At 47.0% G+C, this 16,003-nt stretch overlaps 1 protein-coding gene across 2 annotated transcripts; it reads right to left on the reverse strand.

The window, feature by feature from the left end:
* Positions 1-1,006: 1,006 nt before the first annotated feature.
* LOC112886566 (solute carrier family 40 member 3, chloroplastic-like) lies at positions 1,007-4,439 on the reverse strand. 2 transcript variants are annotated; one of them, XM_025952507.1, is made up of 11 exons: positions 3,897-4,439; positions 3,671-3,795; positions 3,480-3,569; positions 3,207-3,386; positions 3,029-3,103; positions 2,835-2,936; positions 2,594-2,723; positions 2,343-2,489; positions 2,123-2,229; positions 1,889-2,002; positions 1,007-1,782 (listed from the first exon to the last, which is right to left on the reverse strand). In XM_025952507.1, the coding sequence occupies exons 1-11, from the start codon at positions 4,369-4,371 to the stop codon at positions 1,501-1,503; spliced, it is 1,827 nt and encodes a 608-aa protein (XP_025808292.1). In that variant the 5' UTR covers positions 4,372-4,439; the 3' UTR covers positions 1,007-1,500. The 2 variants fall into 2 exon arrangements, with proteins under 2 accessions (XP_025808292.1, XP_025808291.1); XM_025952506.1 differs by having other exon boundaries at positions 1,889-2,229.
* Positions 4,440-16,003: the final 11,564 nt, after the last annotated feature.

Raw genomic sequence — 16,003 nt, forward strand, 5'->3', positions numbered from 1 at the left:
CCCACGAACTGCAAGTGCGTGCTCTCCGACAAGCCCGGCGCCGGCTTTTGCGCCGTGATGGTTCTTGACCTGGACGAGTTCGAGTACTGGCTCTGCACCGTGGGAGGCAGCAAATGGGAACGCCATGCCTACACGCTCACCATGTACAACGCCCAGGACGAGCCGGTGGAGAGGCATATGGCCAGCCGCCATGCATTCGCCGCTGTTGGAGGCAAGGTCTACTACGAGTTCACCGGAAACGAACTGGGATTCGTCGAGTTCGACCCAGCCGATCCTGAGCCGATCCATGGGATGATCGATGTCGACCATGTCGACATCCCTGACGGCGTGCCGATGTGGTCGAGCTACCTCGTCGAGTCCTGCGGCGAGGTGTTTCAGGTCGTCGTCATCTTTGACGGCCACAACGTGCACAAGGTGGCCGAGGTTGCGGTGTACAGGATGGATTTCTCGACACCAGCTTGGTGCAAGGTCGACAGGATTGGAGATCGGGTGTTTCTTCTAGGTGGGGATCGGATTGGGGAATCCAACTTCGGAGCGTCGTGCTCTGCTGGGGAACATGGTCTCCCAGGCAACTGCATATATTTTTCTGAATCACTTTGCAACCAACGAGACCTTTGTGCACATCATTGACCTGGAGAAGGAGACTCAAGAAGTGGAACTGCCCTTCAAGATTTCGTGGACTCGCTGCGCCCGCCTTTCTGGATGTTACCTACAGCCGAATGAGAGATTAGCACTGGGATTTTACCAACTTTAACTTCTTGACCTACCTATAATGTAGTGATATCTTTCATGCATTTTCCAATTTTTGACTTCCAAGATCCTTCTGATTGTGCCATTTATATATATATATATATGATATTGCGAATAAATTATTTTTACAGTCAAATAATTTATCATGCAAAGAGAATAAATAATTTTAACATCGCAAACAAATTAGTCTACAAACATGAATAAAATAGCACTGCATGACGAATAAATAATTCTAGCTAACGAAAAGAGACACCAATATCACGAACAAAATATTCTTATGTATCAACAAATATGTACATACGAAGAGCAAGTTGGTATAAAAGAAAGAATAATTTTAAAAAAGAAACAAAGAAAAAATATATAAAATAAAAGTTAGTATTGCCATAAATATAAAAAATAAACGTGATGAACAAAAGGAAAATGAGAGAAAGACAAAGAAAAAAGAAATGAAAGGGAAAAAAGAAAAGTTAGAAAAGAAAACGTGACCCACGGCTGCAGCCTGCACTCCAGGATCCTGTTTCAGTGGCAGGATGTATGTCATGTTGTTTGGCAGCTGCAGCTGCAGCAGGGCTGCAAGAATCACTACCGAACAGGTAAGACCAGGGTGGGTCCTCAGGGATTGGAGCTTGGGGCCGTCCCCATCAATTTTTCTTCCACGAACAGGCCCATGGCAACAAAATTTTGGAGCTAGGCAGTAGACATATAGCACACTTGGAGCTACACCAGTTAACAGAATGTGTGACTCTTGTATCAGCATGGGAAGAGTCGCTTGAGCTCGTTGGTGGGGTTGGCCAGCCACGCGCAGAACAGGCACGCGGCCGCGGCCACCGACGCCACCGATAGCGTGGCCAGCCAGCCGAAGTGTGCCGCGTCCTTAGCGACCACCGCCACGGCCATCATGGCGAGCTCGGCGAGGCTGGCCACTGCGATCTCCGTCGCGCCGATGAGCTTCGCCTTTCCCATCGGGTTCCCCGTCTGCACCACCTGCAGGCTGACCACGCTGTACGCCATGTGCCCCAGCCGCGACGCCACCTGCATCGTGCAGTAATGCACAATGAATCAATGATCGTATTAAAAAAAAGTCATGGCTCAAGCTATGGCTGTTCCACCCATGGCGGGATGAGGAGGTGTCGCTTACGATCAAGCCGAGAAAGACGAAGAGGGCGCCTTGCTGTGAGACGGGGCCGGTGAGGAAGACCAGGACCGCCGCGCCGAGGAGCGCGCTCTGAGCGATCAGCCCAGCAGCTCCGGCCTGTCGCGGTGGAACGGAAGATAGTAAGACTAAGACATGTAGTTCCAGAATTAGCACGATCGAACACGATGTCATGTTCCTGGACGGATGCATGACGTAGTTGGCCTCGGCCTGACTGACCTTGAGGATGCCCAGCTCCTTGACGAGCTTTGGAACCATGAACGTCGCGAGGATCCCCATCACCGCCGACGACCCGCCGAACACGCCGAGCACGGACGCGCTCACGCCTGCCAACGCGATCGATCGAGCGCCATGAACAATTAGCTAGTATACGGCGAGCTCGATGATCAACGAGAATGAACAGGGGGAGAAGACGCAGCAGCTGTGCTGCGGCGCGTACCGTGGTGGATGAGGAACGTGGTCATGAGAGCGCCGGGGGCGAGCGCGACGTTGAAGCAGACGAGCACGTAGGCGAGGCTCGCCGGGAGCACGGGCTGCCGGAGGTACTCCGTCCAGCCGTGCCTGATGGTCGCCCAGGCCTCTTCAGCTGCCATTAGAGAGAGGGGAACAAAGATTACAACTGCTGCTACTGCACTTAAGCTTCCTCGATCGATCATAGTGGCCTACAGTTTCAGGTTTCAAGTCTCCTACCTTTTTTCTTGATGCTGAAAGCTATAGTTGTGTGCGTGCTCTCATGTTCAGAGCGCTTGAGCGAGCCCAGACTGGTAGCGTGGTCGAAGATGCCGTCAGCGAGTCGATTCATCGCACCACCTAGAAATAACTGTAGGACAAATCAGGGATTTAAGACCTTCTGAAACTGTCCAATGCAGCATACTGATGAGCAGTGACTGCAGCTAGCTAGAGACCGAAAGGATCAAGACAAGCACCGCACCAGAAGGGGGAGAGCGCAGAACGAGATGGCGCAGGAGAGCCTGATGCAGGTCAGCGGGTCGTTCCTGGAGAGCAGGACGGCGAAGATTGACGCCCCTGCCGTCTGCACACACGACAGCACGCGCAGATTACAGTTACAGGAGATAGTAACAGAACGGGATGTCTGGAGCTTGGAACGATCATGCCGGCGCGCACCTCGCAGAGGAGGTCGACTCTGCTGAGCGTCGCGTTCGCCCGCGCCAGCGCGATCGGCCTGCCTTCCCCGGCTAGCTTCAGCCACAGTCACAACAAGTGGCAGCAGAGATCTCATGAGCGACATTGGCTTCAAATCTGACATTTTTTTAGGGGAATGCGTGCTCGGAAGTTAAGTCACCTGGACGACGAAGTCGCGCTCGGCGATGACGCCGAGGGAGACGCAGGAGAGCCGGTCGACGGCGGTGGACGCCACCAGCACCGCGAACCACGGCTGCAGGAGCAGCGCCGGCGCCGTGGAAGCCCGGGGGAGCGTGAACGCGTACGCGATCATCGCGGCCGACACCCAATGCGCTGCGGTCTGACACGTCACGGACACTGTCAGAACTAGCTAGGTGATACGAAAACTCCCACGGCGTAGGAGCTTCATGATAGGTGTGCTTGTTCAATTCACCTGGATCACAGTAAGAGATCGGTACGCGGGGATCCGGGGAAGCGAGCTCATGAGATCCCCGACCAGCGGGCCGGCCGCGAACACCACGAGCTGCGCACCGCCGCATCAGATTGTGAGAACTCAAAGCTAGTCTACACAGATTGAGCGTGGCTTGAATTGCAATCAGATGGCAGTAACAGAGCATGGCGCACCTTGGTGAAGAAGCCGAGGACGGCGACGGGGAGGAGGCTCGGGTGGAGCGTGGCGATGGCGGCGGGCCAGGTGAAGTTCCAGAGCTGCTCGGTCACGTTCCCGGCGAGGCAGGCCGCGTACAGCGCTGTCATGCACGAGCTTGGGTTCAGTTCAGTTACAAGACGTGTCAACGAACGAGTACTCGGAATAGCTGCTCGCTTGTGCTACTCGTGTTGTGCAGAGCACCTGTCATGGCGGCCGGGTAAGCAGCGGCTTCTCCCAAGAGGCGATCGCCGTCGCTGTCCCTCCTCTCAAGGGCGGCGAAGAGAGACGAGTCGGCGGCGGGCGCGCCGTCCGTGAGCAGGCTCAGCTCTGTCTGGAGGATGTCTGAGGACAGCCGGACGAACGGCAGGTCGTCGAGCTCCTCCTCCTCGGCGGCGGCGAGGCTCGTCGTGCCGGCGCGGTCTGCGGAGGCGCAGCTCGCGGCGACGCGCCTTGCTGCCACTAGACTGCAACAATGAACAACGCGGCACGCGGGTACGGCACGGTGAGGTTGCGAGAGCAGAGCAGCACCGCTCGGTACCAACCTGTACGGCGGCGCCGCGACTCGACGGCCGGCCGGGCTCCGCGCGAACCATGTGCGGGGAGGGAGTAAGCGCCGGGAGGTGGCAGCGTGCTGCGAGTGAGGCGGGGCGAGCAGCTTGGACATGGACGCCGCCATGACCGGCCGGGGCCCGTCGCCGTCCTCTGCGCGGGAGCCGAAATGGATAAGGTGGATGGTTCGCCGAAGTCGGATACACTCCTAGGCCAGGCCTCCTATTGCAATACCTCATGAACTTCGCGACGAATTCGTATTTCGTCTCCGAATAATAAAATCGTCCGTTTAGACTTGCTAGACTTACGATACCGGATACGTAAACTCTCTGCCTTATTTTTTATATTTATTTTAGCTGAATTCTTAAAAAATTATATACTATAAATTTTTAAAGATTCAGCTATATTTTAAAGATTCCTCTAAAATAAAGAAAAAGAAAGAAACCATTAAGAGAAACAAGTCAGAAAAGTTATGTGTAAAAGAAAAATAAAGAAACTACTAAGAAAAATCAGGCATGGAGGTTATATGAACGGTATTGTGAGTGTGAGGAGTCTTGGGAGAAAATACAGTGACAATGTCGTAGGAAATTTCCAGCCGGGTGGCGGAATGCACCCGCCTGATCCTAGTTAAGGAAGAGTTTGGAGGAGATCTAGAAGCGTTTGATCGATGGGCGGATGAACACAGAAAAGACACAAGGATTCTAGAGTGGTTTGGACCGCCGGAGCGTAATACCCTACGTCCACTTAGGTGTTGTATTGATTGTGGAAGTTTGGGAAAGCTTGTGAGTCTGGATCTTGTGTAAGCCTGAGATGGAACTTAAGATGGATCTCTAACGAGTACACCCTCCCTTTTATAATCCAAAGGGCGTACTTACACTGTGCGGGGCCCCGACAGGTGGGCCCGGCCAACAGGAGTCTGTTCTATGAGAGATATGGAGATCTTCATCTCCAGCTCCTCTCTGTAGTCCTCACGATGGGGAAGTTGATGTGCGTATCTACAGCCAGGATATGGCCGTGTGCCGCGTTGCCAGCACAGTGATTGCTGTCAGTGTTACCCAACAGTGGAAGCCGTGCTGCCACTGTTGGGTCAGGACCCTCTGACAGACGAAGAAGCAGCGCTGACCTTGCCGCGCCGTCGCCTCCGCGCGCCCTATTGCAGCGCACGCCTCAGCACACCTGCAGCAGGCCATCATTACTCACGCGCGCGGCGCCGTGATGTGACTAAACGCCGTCTGCCCGCGCGCAGAGCACAGTGACGCGCCGCTTTGGTAACAGGCGGACTTACCGTGGTGTTAGTTGGGCAGATCATGCTTTGACTTGGGCACGCACAGCCCACCTACCAGCATTTAATGCGGTTGTTGGGCTGGCGTCCCGCGGAGGGGCCCTCTGCCAAGGGCACGTGGCAGGGACAGCCCTGGAGTCGCCACCTTGGTGGCACGTAGCGGCGCCGGACCCCTTCCCGGAGGAAATTGGGGGGGTCCGGACCCCCGAGGCCAGCTGGAGAGACGGGCCCATAGGGGTCTGGCTCTCACATGTCGCGGCGCCGGACCCCCTGGGCGCGTGGGGGGCGCCGAACCTATATGAGCTCAGGAGGGAGGTTCGGAGACCACGGTCCCAGCTGTCAGGTCCGGACCGTACGTCCTGTCTCCCAGAGGACAAGGGTGAGGGCTTGGAAAACCCTATGTCCACCAGGGTGGACAGTCTGTCAGATGACTTCCTGGCGGGCTAGGCCCGCGGAGAGGCAGATCTCCTCGTAATGGGCTATTACGACCTTCTGGCCGTTGAGCGGTTCCTTGACGATGACGGAGGATAGGCGGTCGAGCATGTGGTGGCGCGCGTCCACCACGATGCGCTTGGCGCACACGCCGGAGCCTGACACCATCGCGCCCTCCTGTGAGGCGACAGCGAGACGCTAAGGGCCTGGACACCCTAGCAGGAGGTACCCCTGTCCGTATGTACCGACAGACAATTTCATTATACAGGGACAATTTCATTATACAAGGAGAAATACGAATTCATCAAGTTAAGGAGATAAAAATAACTTTTCCATTGCAATATGCCATGTGCAACTTGCTGGGCCTTTCACAGAGAGAGAGCTCAAGAAACAGCCCACTAAGGAGAAGCCTGATCGGACTGGCCCATGCACACGCGCGGGAAGGCCCTGATTTGCACGCGAGCGAGAGAGGTCTTTGCGAGATCCCCATTTATAGATGTCCATTCAGGCCACCTGCTCCGGCCCTGGCACGAGCCCGGCATGGCCCGGTCAACTTCGTGCCGGGCCTGGTCCGGCACTATTCTCCATCGTGCCGTGCCGTGTTGGCCCACGGGCTGCGTCGACGGCCCAAGTCCGGACCCACGGGCATGTTTCGTGCTGAGCCCACCCGTAAATCATGAGCACAAGTAGCGGGCCAGGTCAGCCCACAACGTGCCCAGTCTCCACCACTGCCTCAACTCCAAATTTCACAACCACTCTCATTTCACAAACATTCAACAGCCATTCAGAAATCACAAAATCACATTCTCACATTTCACAAGTCACAAGTCACAACCAAACATCACAAATCACAACAGGCACAGGAGGCAAAATAAGCAAAAGATCACCACTTTAAAAAAAAATTATATATCTGTTTTAACACTTGATCTAGGTGATCAAGTGTTGGCTTCCTCATTAAAAACCTTTCTAGGTAAAACTCACCCTTGTGAGAAACACTAGGAAGGAAAAAAGAGTACAACCCAGATCTGTAATTCAAGTTTAGATGTTCATTACATATTTACATCACATGATTACAAGAATAGAACACAAATGCAAAAGATAACTCTTAGCTCCAGACTCCACACATGCACTTGCACTCTTGCATCTTGTTTGCTAAAAGAATTGCTGCCATCACTTCTTGCCTAGACAGACGGCGCAGACCCAGCGGTGGAGACAGGCCTAGCAAACAAAGAGTCAACCATAAATCTTGTGGCTCTAGCTCTACTAGTTCTTTTTGCACCAAAATTGATAACTCATCTTACAATGAATCTCTCATTATGGAAAATGATTTGTTAAAGAAAGAGGTTACTTGCTTGACTAATGATTTGAGAAAGTGCTATGATAGTAGAGCCAAGTTTAATCATTGTTGGGCAAGCCAAAAGTTCATTTTGAACAAGCAAGGGTTTGGATACATTCCTAAGAAAGGAAAGAAGGCTTTTGTGCAAACCGAAACTACTTTTATGAAGAGTAGTGGTAAGTCATATTGTGAAAAACGCAAGAAGGTTGGTCATGTTAAGAAGAATTGCACCAACATGAAAGTCATATCCTTTGATTCAAGTTACATTCTTATGAGAAATTCAAATGGCAATATTAGTGCAAAATTTGTTGGAATACCTATAGATGGTGCTAAAAAGAATGTCATTTGGGTGCCAAAAGTCTTGGTCGCTAACGTTTAAGAACCCAAGAAAGTTTGGGTACCTAAAAGAGTTATTTCTTTGTTGTAGGTGAACTACAAGTCCGGAGGAAGACATTGGGTGCTTGATAGTGGATGCACTCAATACATGACCGGAGATCCAATGATGTTTTCCTCTGTAGATGAGAATATGGTTGGCTATAGTGACATCATCTTTGGTGACAATAGCCGGGGCAAAGTCAAAGGAGTTGGCACAATTTCTATCTCAAGTGATCATTCTCTTTCAAAAGTATTGTTCGTTGATTCTCTCAAGTTTAATCTCTTAGCAGTCACTCAACTTTGTGATTTTGGATATAAGTGTAGTTTCACTAAAGATGATGTTGTAGTGACTAGCTTGGATGGAAAAGATAACATCTTTACGGGATTTAGATATGAGGATGTATATCTTACGGATTTTGCTACTAAAGAGGCAAACTTGTCTACTTGTTTGTTCACTCAATCATCTTTGGGTTGGTTATGGCATAGAAGACTTGGTCATGTTGGCATGAAACAACTCAACCGACTCATAAAGCATGATTTAGTAGTTGGCTTGAAGAATGTGAAGTTTGAAAAAGATAAATTATGTAGTGCATGTCAAGCCGGAAAGCAAGTTGCAAATGCTCATCCCACTAAGAGTGTCATGTCAACCGAAAGACCATTGGAATTATTGCATATCGATTTATTTAGTCCTACAACATATAGAAGTATTGGTGGAAATTGCTATTATCTTGTGGTAGTGGATGATACTCAAGATATACTTAGGTTTTTTTTTCTTCATGACAAAGCCGATACATATGACACATTCAAGAAATTCTTGACAAGGGCCGAAAATGAATTTGAACTCAAGGTGAAGAAAGTGAGGAGTGACAACGGAAGTGAGTTTAGAAACACAAGAGTTGAAGAATGGTGTGATGAGAAAGGAATCAAGCATGAATTCTCAACCAAGTACACTCCGAAACAAAATGGTCTTGTTGAGAGGAAAAATAGAACCTTAATTGATATGGCAAGATCAATGCTCTCCGAGTACAATGTTTCAGATAGCTTTTGGGCCGAAGCAATCAACATGGCTTGTCATGCGTCTAATAGATTGTATTGCCATAGATTTCATAACAAGACCCCATATGAGTTGCTCATTGGAAGGAAACCAAATATATCATATTTTAGAGTGTTTGGTTGCAAATGCTATATTCTCAAGAAGGGAACTCGGTTATCAAAGTTTCAAAACAAATGTGATGAGGATTTTCTTCTTGGGTATTCATCTTGTAGCAAGTCTTATCGGGTCTACAACAAAACACATGGTATTGTTGAAGAAGCATTTGATGTTGAGTTTAATGAAACAAATGGGTCTCATAATGAACAAGAAAATCTTGATGATGTGAGAAGTGATGGTTTAAGAAATGCAATGAAAAATATGTCAATTGGTGATGTTAGACCAAGAGAAGAAGATGAAGATGATGATGGTCGTTCTATCTCTATTAGAGTTAATCCTTCAACTTCTATCTCAAATGATCAAGCACAACAAATTGTACAAGATTCAGGTAATGATGATTCTCAAGTACAAGATCGAGTTGGTTCATCTAGTACAATTTCTCCATCAACTCAAGAACCCATTGTTCCTCAAAGAACTCATCATATTCTTGCAAAGGATCACCTCGTGGATCAAATTATGGCTGATATTAGTAAGGGTGTCCAAACTCGATCTCGCATTGCTTCATTTTGTGAATATTATTCTTTTATATCTTTTCTTGAACCTAACCGTGTAGATGATGCATTGAGAGATCCGGATTGGGTGAATGCTATGCATGAAGAATTAAATAATTTCACCCAGAATCAAGTTTGGGATCTAGTTGAGAGGCCTAAGAATTATAATGTCATTGGCACTAAATGGGTTTTTAGAAACAAGCAAAATGAAGATGGATTGGTTGTGAGAAACAAGGCAAGATTGGTGGCTCAAGGCTTCACTCAAGTCGTAGGTTTGGATTTCGGTGAAACTTTTTCCCCCGTTGCTAGACTAGAAGCTATTAGAATCTTATTAGCTTATGCTTGCTCTGACAACATAAAACTTTTTCAAATGGATGTGAAAAGTATTTTCTTGAATGGCAAGATTAGTGAACTTATTTTTGTTAAGCAACCTTCCGGTTTTGAAGATCCCAAGAAGGCAAATCATGTATACAAGCTCTCTAAAGCTCTTTATGGTCTGAAGCAAGCTCCACGAGCTTGGTATGAAAGATTGAGGGACTTTCTTATTTCTAAGTAATTCAAAATAGGTAAGGTTGACACTACCTTGTTTACTAAAGCAATTGGTAAGGATTTGTTTGTATGTCAATTTTATGTTGATGATATTATCTTTGGTTCAACTAACCTAAGTTCTTGTGAGGAATTTGGTGAAATGATGTCTAGCGAATTTGAGATGTCCATGATTGGTGAATTGAGTTTCTTTCTTGGACTTTAAATCAAGCAACTCAAGGAAGGCACCTTTGTGTGTCAATCAAAATATGTGAAGGATATCTTGAAGAAATTTGGTATGAAAGATGCAAAACCAATCAAGACTCCTATGGCCACCAATGGGCATCTCGGCCTAGATGAGGGAGGTAACCCGGTTGATCAAAAGCTTTACCGTTCTATGATTGTTAGTTTGCTTTATTTGACCGCATTTAGGCCCGACATCATGTTTAGTGTTTGCATGTGTGCACGATTTAAAGCCGCACCTAGAGAATGTCATTTGACCGCCATCAAAAGGATTTTGAGATATTTGAAATATACTCCTAATATTGGTTTATGGTATCCCAAGGGTGCTCATTTTGATTTGGTTGGATTCTCGTATTCGGATTATGCGGGGTGCAAGGTTGATAGGAAGAGCACTTCTGGTGGTTGTCAATTTCTTGGTAGGTCTCTTATTTCTTGGTCTTCAAAGAAACAAAATTCCGTGGCTCTTTCAACCGCCGAAGCGGAATATATTTCGGCTGGAAGTTGTTGTCCACAATTGTTATGGATGAAGCAAACTCTTCTTGACTATGGTGTGAAATTTGATGAAATTCTCTTGTTGTGTGATAATGAAAGTGCCGTGAAGATTGCTACTAATCCGGTTCAACATTCAAGAACCAAGCATATTGATATCCGCCACCATTTTCTTAGAAATCATGTGAACAAGGGTGATATCAAGATTGATGGTATTGGCATGGATGATCAATTAGCCGATATATTTACCAAGCCTTTGGATGAATCTAGGTTTTGCAAGTTAAGAAATGAGTTAAATATCATTGACTTCTCAAATGTGGCTTGAAAACTAGCACATGTGGCATATGGTTCTTTCATGCTTTGTTTGTTTCATTTTTCTGAATTTTTGAGGTATTTTTGAGCCATTTATGAGTTTTCATAATTTCACTCGATTTATTTTTGAATTCTTGTTATAACTTGCTCATATGAGCCTTTGGAAGGTTTTCATGCAAGATTTGAGATTTTTAGATTTTTATATGAGCAATGATCCCATATTGAAGTTGGAATTGTGAAAGTTGGCAAAATTCTGAACAGAATGAAATTTGGTTCAGCGGACGGTCCGCGGGTAAGAGGCGGACAGTCCGCCGTTCATGAGGATTGTTCACCAGAGGCTCTGCAGAGTTGTTCTCAGCCACAGAATTACGAAGTGGACGGTCCGCTTATCGATGGTGGTTTGCTAATGAGCTAGTCGCGGACGGTCCGCCGGGATATCGCGGACAGTCCGCGACTGGATAGAAAGATGGGGTCAGCCTGATTTGGCTTATATTTGGATGTCCCTTTCTCTCCCCCACCAAACCGAGCACCACTCTCCAAAGGCTCCCTCTCTTTCTCTCTCAAGCACGTGGGGGAGACTTCAAGGTCAAGGCTTTTTGGCGTGATTCGCGAACAGTCCGAGCACATCCCCGAACTCTTATCAAGATCCTTCATCATGTTCTCTCGGTATTTCGATGAATCCCTAACTCTTGTTCTTGGATTTCTTCATTAGAAAGAGTTAGGGTTAGATGCTCCGATCTAATTTTGGGCCATGGATTCTTGTAAATACTTGGGGCATCTTGTTCCTAGTGATGAGGAGATGGTATAGTTAAAATTTGGTTGGTGGATTTGAATCAAAACTCAAATGGTGGGTGAATCAATTTTGGGGCAACTCTTGTGTTCCTGCGCAGAACAGATGGGTCGCGGACGGTCCGCCTGATTTTCGCGGACGGTCCGCTACGGTGGTTCAGTGAGCTGCAGACTGTCCACGTTCAGGAGGGCGGACGGTCCGCAAGTGTCAAATTTTTTAGAAAGATTCTGAATTGACTTATATCATAATGGATTGGTTCTCTTGCTTTAGTAATTATTCTTATGGTCAATCCTTAATCTCAGGCCACCCCGGAAGGTTCACAAAGCAACCACATCTAAAATCAAGAAAGCTGGGGCATCAAAGAGGTAAAGAGACGGTGATAATTCTGATGATTCGGACTATGATCCTAATCCTAGTGAGATGGCTGCAGCATCCTCAGTGGGTAATGTTGGCGATGAATCTTTAGAGGTAGAGTTTGAGGAGTTTGAAGATGATGTCACAGTTTTGATGGGGCTAGATCTTCCTAGCCGACAGTGGACTGCTGAGAGCTATGCCAATGCTAGAGCAGTGAATCAGTTCGACATGCCTTGTGACATCAACATCCTCTTCTTTAAAACTAAGGTACAACAAGATGCTTACTTTGGTCATCTACTTAAGAAGAATGTATTCAAACATCAGACCATTGACCTAGACTATATGAGATCACATCAAGTCATGTCTGATCTAGTGGATAGATTTGAGCAAATGGGGTTAGCAAATTTTCTGCAACATAGATGTGATTGGAATGAAACAGTCATACCTCAGTTCTATGCTACTTTAGAGATGGATATGGTAGAGGCAACATTTAAGTGGTCAACTGGGAAGAGAATCTATTTTGCTACATTTGCTCAGTTTGCTGCTGCTAACCAGTTGGATTATGATTTCATCACTAGTGAGCAAAATATGAATGTTGTGTTAGAAAATCCTTTAGATGAGAATGACTACCCCATGTACTATGAGCCTGCACATCTTGGTATTGCTAGAAGCTTTGGGGGAACTCAGAGTCTGAGGCATCATCATGCAGTGATTAATAAAATTGCAAGAGTCACATTCATGCCTAAGAGTGGCAACAAGGACAAGATTAGAGGGCTCTATTGGAATGTGATATCTCATATCATGAACGGAAATAGAATAAATGTCATTGCTCTTATTATGGATTAGCTTGCAGATTTAAGGCTTAATATGGAGATGAACTTATACTTTGCTCCATACATCATGTCAATTATCAAGGCAAAGACATCCTTTAGAGGCATTTGTGAGTGCAAGCACACTCCCTTTAGACCATTCAAGAATGACCATGCTTTTCTTATGAGGCCGTTGACTCCTTTCCCTGAAGATGCTGTAGCACAGGGGCATGATAGTGCTGATGATAGTGATGATGATGCTCACATAGGAGCAACTGCAGCTCAGCATGCCATGCCACCACCACACCCTCCAGTACAGCAGTAGTGGGCTCCTCCAGCTGGCTACTTTGATCCTTACTTTGCATCCATGCAGGAGAGCCTGTCCTCTCAGATTGCCGGGTTGACTAGTTAGATGCAGAGTCAGATGAACCTTAACTTCCAGAACATGCAGCAGCAGATGTGTCCAGCCTATGATGGCTCAGAAGCAGGGGGTTCAAGAGAGTTTACACTCAAATATAGCAGCTCTTGACGCCCGCTTTGAGGATTTGCCTTCTTCTGAGCAGTTTGAGCAGCTTGAGCATAGGCAGCAGCATCTAGAGCAGAGCCTTGATACCTTCAGCACAGCCTTCACCGGGTTTTCTGACCACTTCTACTCAGTGTTCCCGGCTCCAGTGCTGCCTCCAGAGTTCTACCCGCACCAGCCGTTCTACCCACCACCACCTCCTCCACCGCCAATGGATTGATCTTTCTGGAAATTGATGCCAAAGGGGGAGAAGGAGCTTTGGAGTGTTTTGATCTAGGGGGAGCTCATGGACTTCTCATGGAACTCATTCACTTTCGGCTTCCGCTTGCCACTCATATTTTATTTGTGTTGAACTCTATTGCATTACATAGATTTATGCTTTATATCTTGCATGGATTTGGTTTGTAATGTGTGATGAACTATGTTGATTTGTGCTACTCTTATTTACTTATGTTCATCTTGTGGTTGTGAGGTTATGCTAATCAAGTTAAAATTCATATCATATATATCTTGTATCTTGTATGCTCGATTTCCACTTGTAGGGAAACTCCGTCAAAATATTCATATATATATATGTGTGTGCTCTTGGTATTCATTCAAATTTATATGCACATATCAAGGGGGAGTTCTCTCTACTCATCGAACTTGGTGAATTTATTCATACAATATTCTAAAATTTTCAAGAAAAATGAGTAAGTTCTTCCAAAGTTAAATTCCAAGTCCACCTTATGCCTAGTGTATAAAGTTGACTTGAACACTTTTATCACTCCAAAACTTAGTGTTGTCATCAATTACCAAAAAGGGGGAGATTGAAAGCATCTAGGCCCCTAATTCGAGTTTTGGTAATTAATGACAACAGTTTGTAGATTAACAATTTCTTTTGAGATAATGAGTATAGGTTGATCCATGGATGAAAGAGATTTAATTGTGAACGTGTGGAGTTTTGGAGACGATGAGCAAAGCTCGGGCTCAAGGCAAAGGTATAAAATAGGGTTTTTTGAATTTTACCGGTCACAAGGCGTTTAGTGGATGAAAAGTGACCGGATTTGTTGGATAGATAGCCGTACTATCAAGAGGGGTCATGTACTCGTGCTTGACGGGTCTTTAATGCCATTTTGCTCAAAATGTCTAGGTGCATGCATGAGGGCTAATGACGCTTTGTCAAGTTTTGAAAAAGAATAAGTTAGAGAGCTGACTGCTCAAGCGCGGACGGCCCGCTCCATACGGGCGGACGGTCCGCTTCATGCGCGCAGACGGTCCGCTACCGTTACAGAAGGTCTGGTGGAAATTTCATATGGCTGGCGGACGGTCCGGCCCACATGGGCGGACGGTCCGCCACTCTAACTCTCTTTGTTCCAGAAAGGGTGTTTTCTGGTCGGGCTTATGATCTGCTCTGCGGACGGTCCGTCCCTGGGGTGCGGACGGTCCACAGGCTATTTGATAATTTGAACCAGAGACATTGCTGTCTCTGCTTGGTTTCAAGGAAGGACTGCGGACGGTCCGCTGGCTAATTTCAATGTTGTACCAGAGACTGTTCGTCTCTGGTGTTGTGGAACTCTTAACTGCGGACGGTCCGCCTCTGGGGCGCGGACGGTTCGTTAGGGCTATAACGGCTAGTTCTGACATGCATTTAATGCACTCTGTCTCTCTGGCGTATAAAGGCGGACGGTCCGGTTTTTGAATCGCGGACGGTCCGCGATCTCGCAGAAAAGAGTGTAACGGCTAGTTTTTGATGGGATGTCTATATATACCCAATGCCCGGCCATTGGGTCACCCTCTTGGCTATTTGGACTGCATACTTGACACAATAGAGCTAAGACATCCCTCTCTCACACACACTTGCTTATGATTTGCATTTTTAAGAGTGTGAGTGCTTCCTAGTGCATTGCATCAAGAGGTTGAGCTTTGTGGCACTAGGGAACCTTCAAGCAAGGATCATCGACTTGTTACTCTTGGGAGTTGCCGCTCCCTAGACGGCTTGGAGAAGGTGATTTCGTGGAGCTTCTTGAAGGAGATTGTTGAGAAGCCCCGATTTCGGTTGTGATAGGTCTTGTGCTCACCTTACCGGAGTGGTGAAGAGCAACTCTAATGGAATCGAGGTGTGGAGCGGTTCCTTGGTTCAAGCCGGCTCAAGATCAAGAGGTTCTTGATAGAGGAGCGGTTGATTCTTGGAATCCACCTCAACATGGATTAGGGGTGACCGGCAAGTCATCGACACCACGGGATAAATTTGTGTGTCAAGCTTGGTTATCTCTCTTGCTCACTTTAATTGTTGTTTTATTTTGAGCAATTTACTCTACTAGAGCTTGATTTGTATCTTGTTACCCTAGGTTGCAAACGATTCTAAAGGTAGTAGTAGCATGACATAGGGCTTTCTTTTGTTACTAAATAAATTTCTCTAGTATTGTTGGTTTTAGTTTTTAAACCGCCTATTTACCCCCCCTCTAGTCGGTGTTCTTGATCCTACACCTGCACCTGCAGGCAAGAATCAAGAAGGGAAAGGTAGTCAAGACTCAAGATTCAAGAACACGAACTCGAGATCTAGATCTAGGGATTAGGGTTAGGGTTAGCCGGTTACCTGCGCAGTC

The sequence above is a fragment of the Panicum hallii genome, chromosome 3, assembly GCF_002211085.1.
Source record: "Panicum hallii strain FIL2 chromosome 3, PHallii_v3.1, whole genome shotgun sequence".
Lineage (NCBI taxonomy): Eukaryota > Viridiplantae > Streptophyta > Magnoliopsida > Poales > Poaceae > Panicum > Panicum hallii.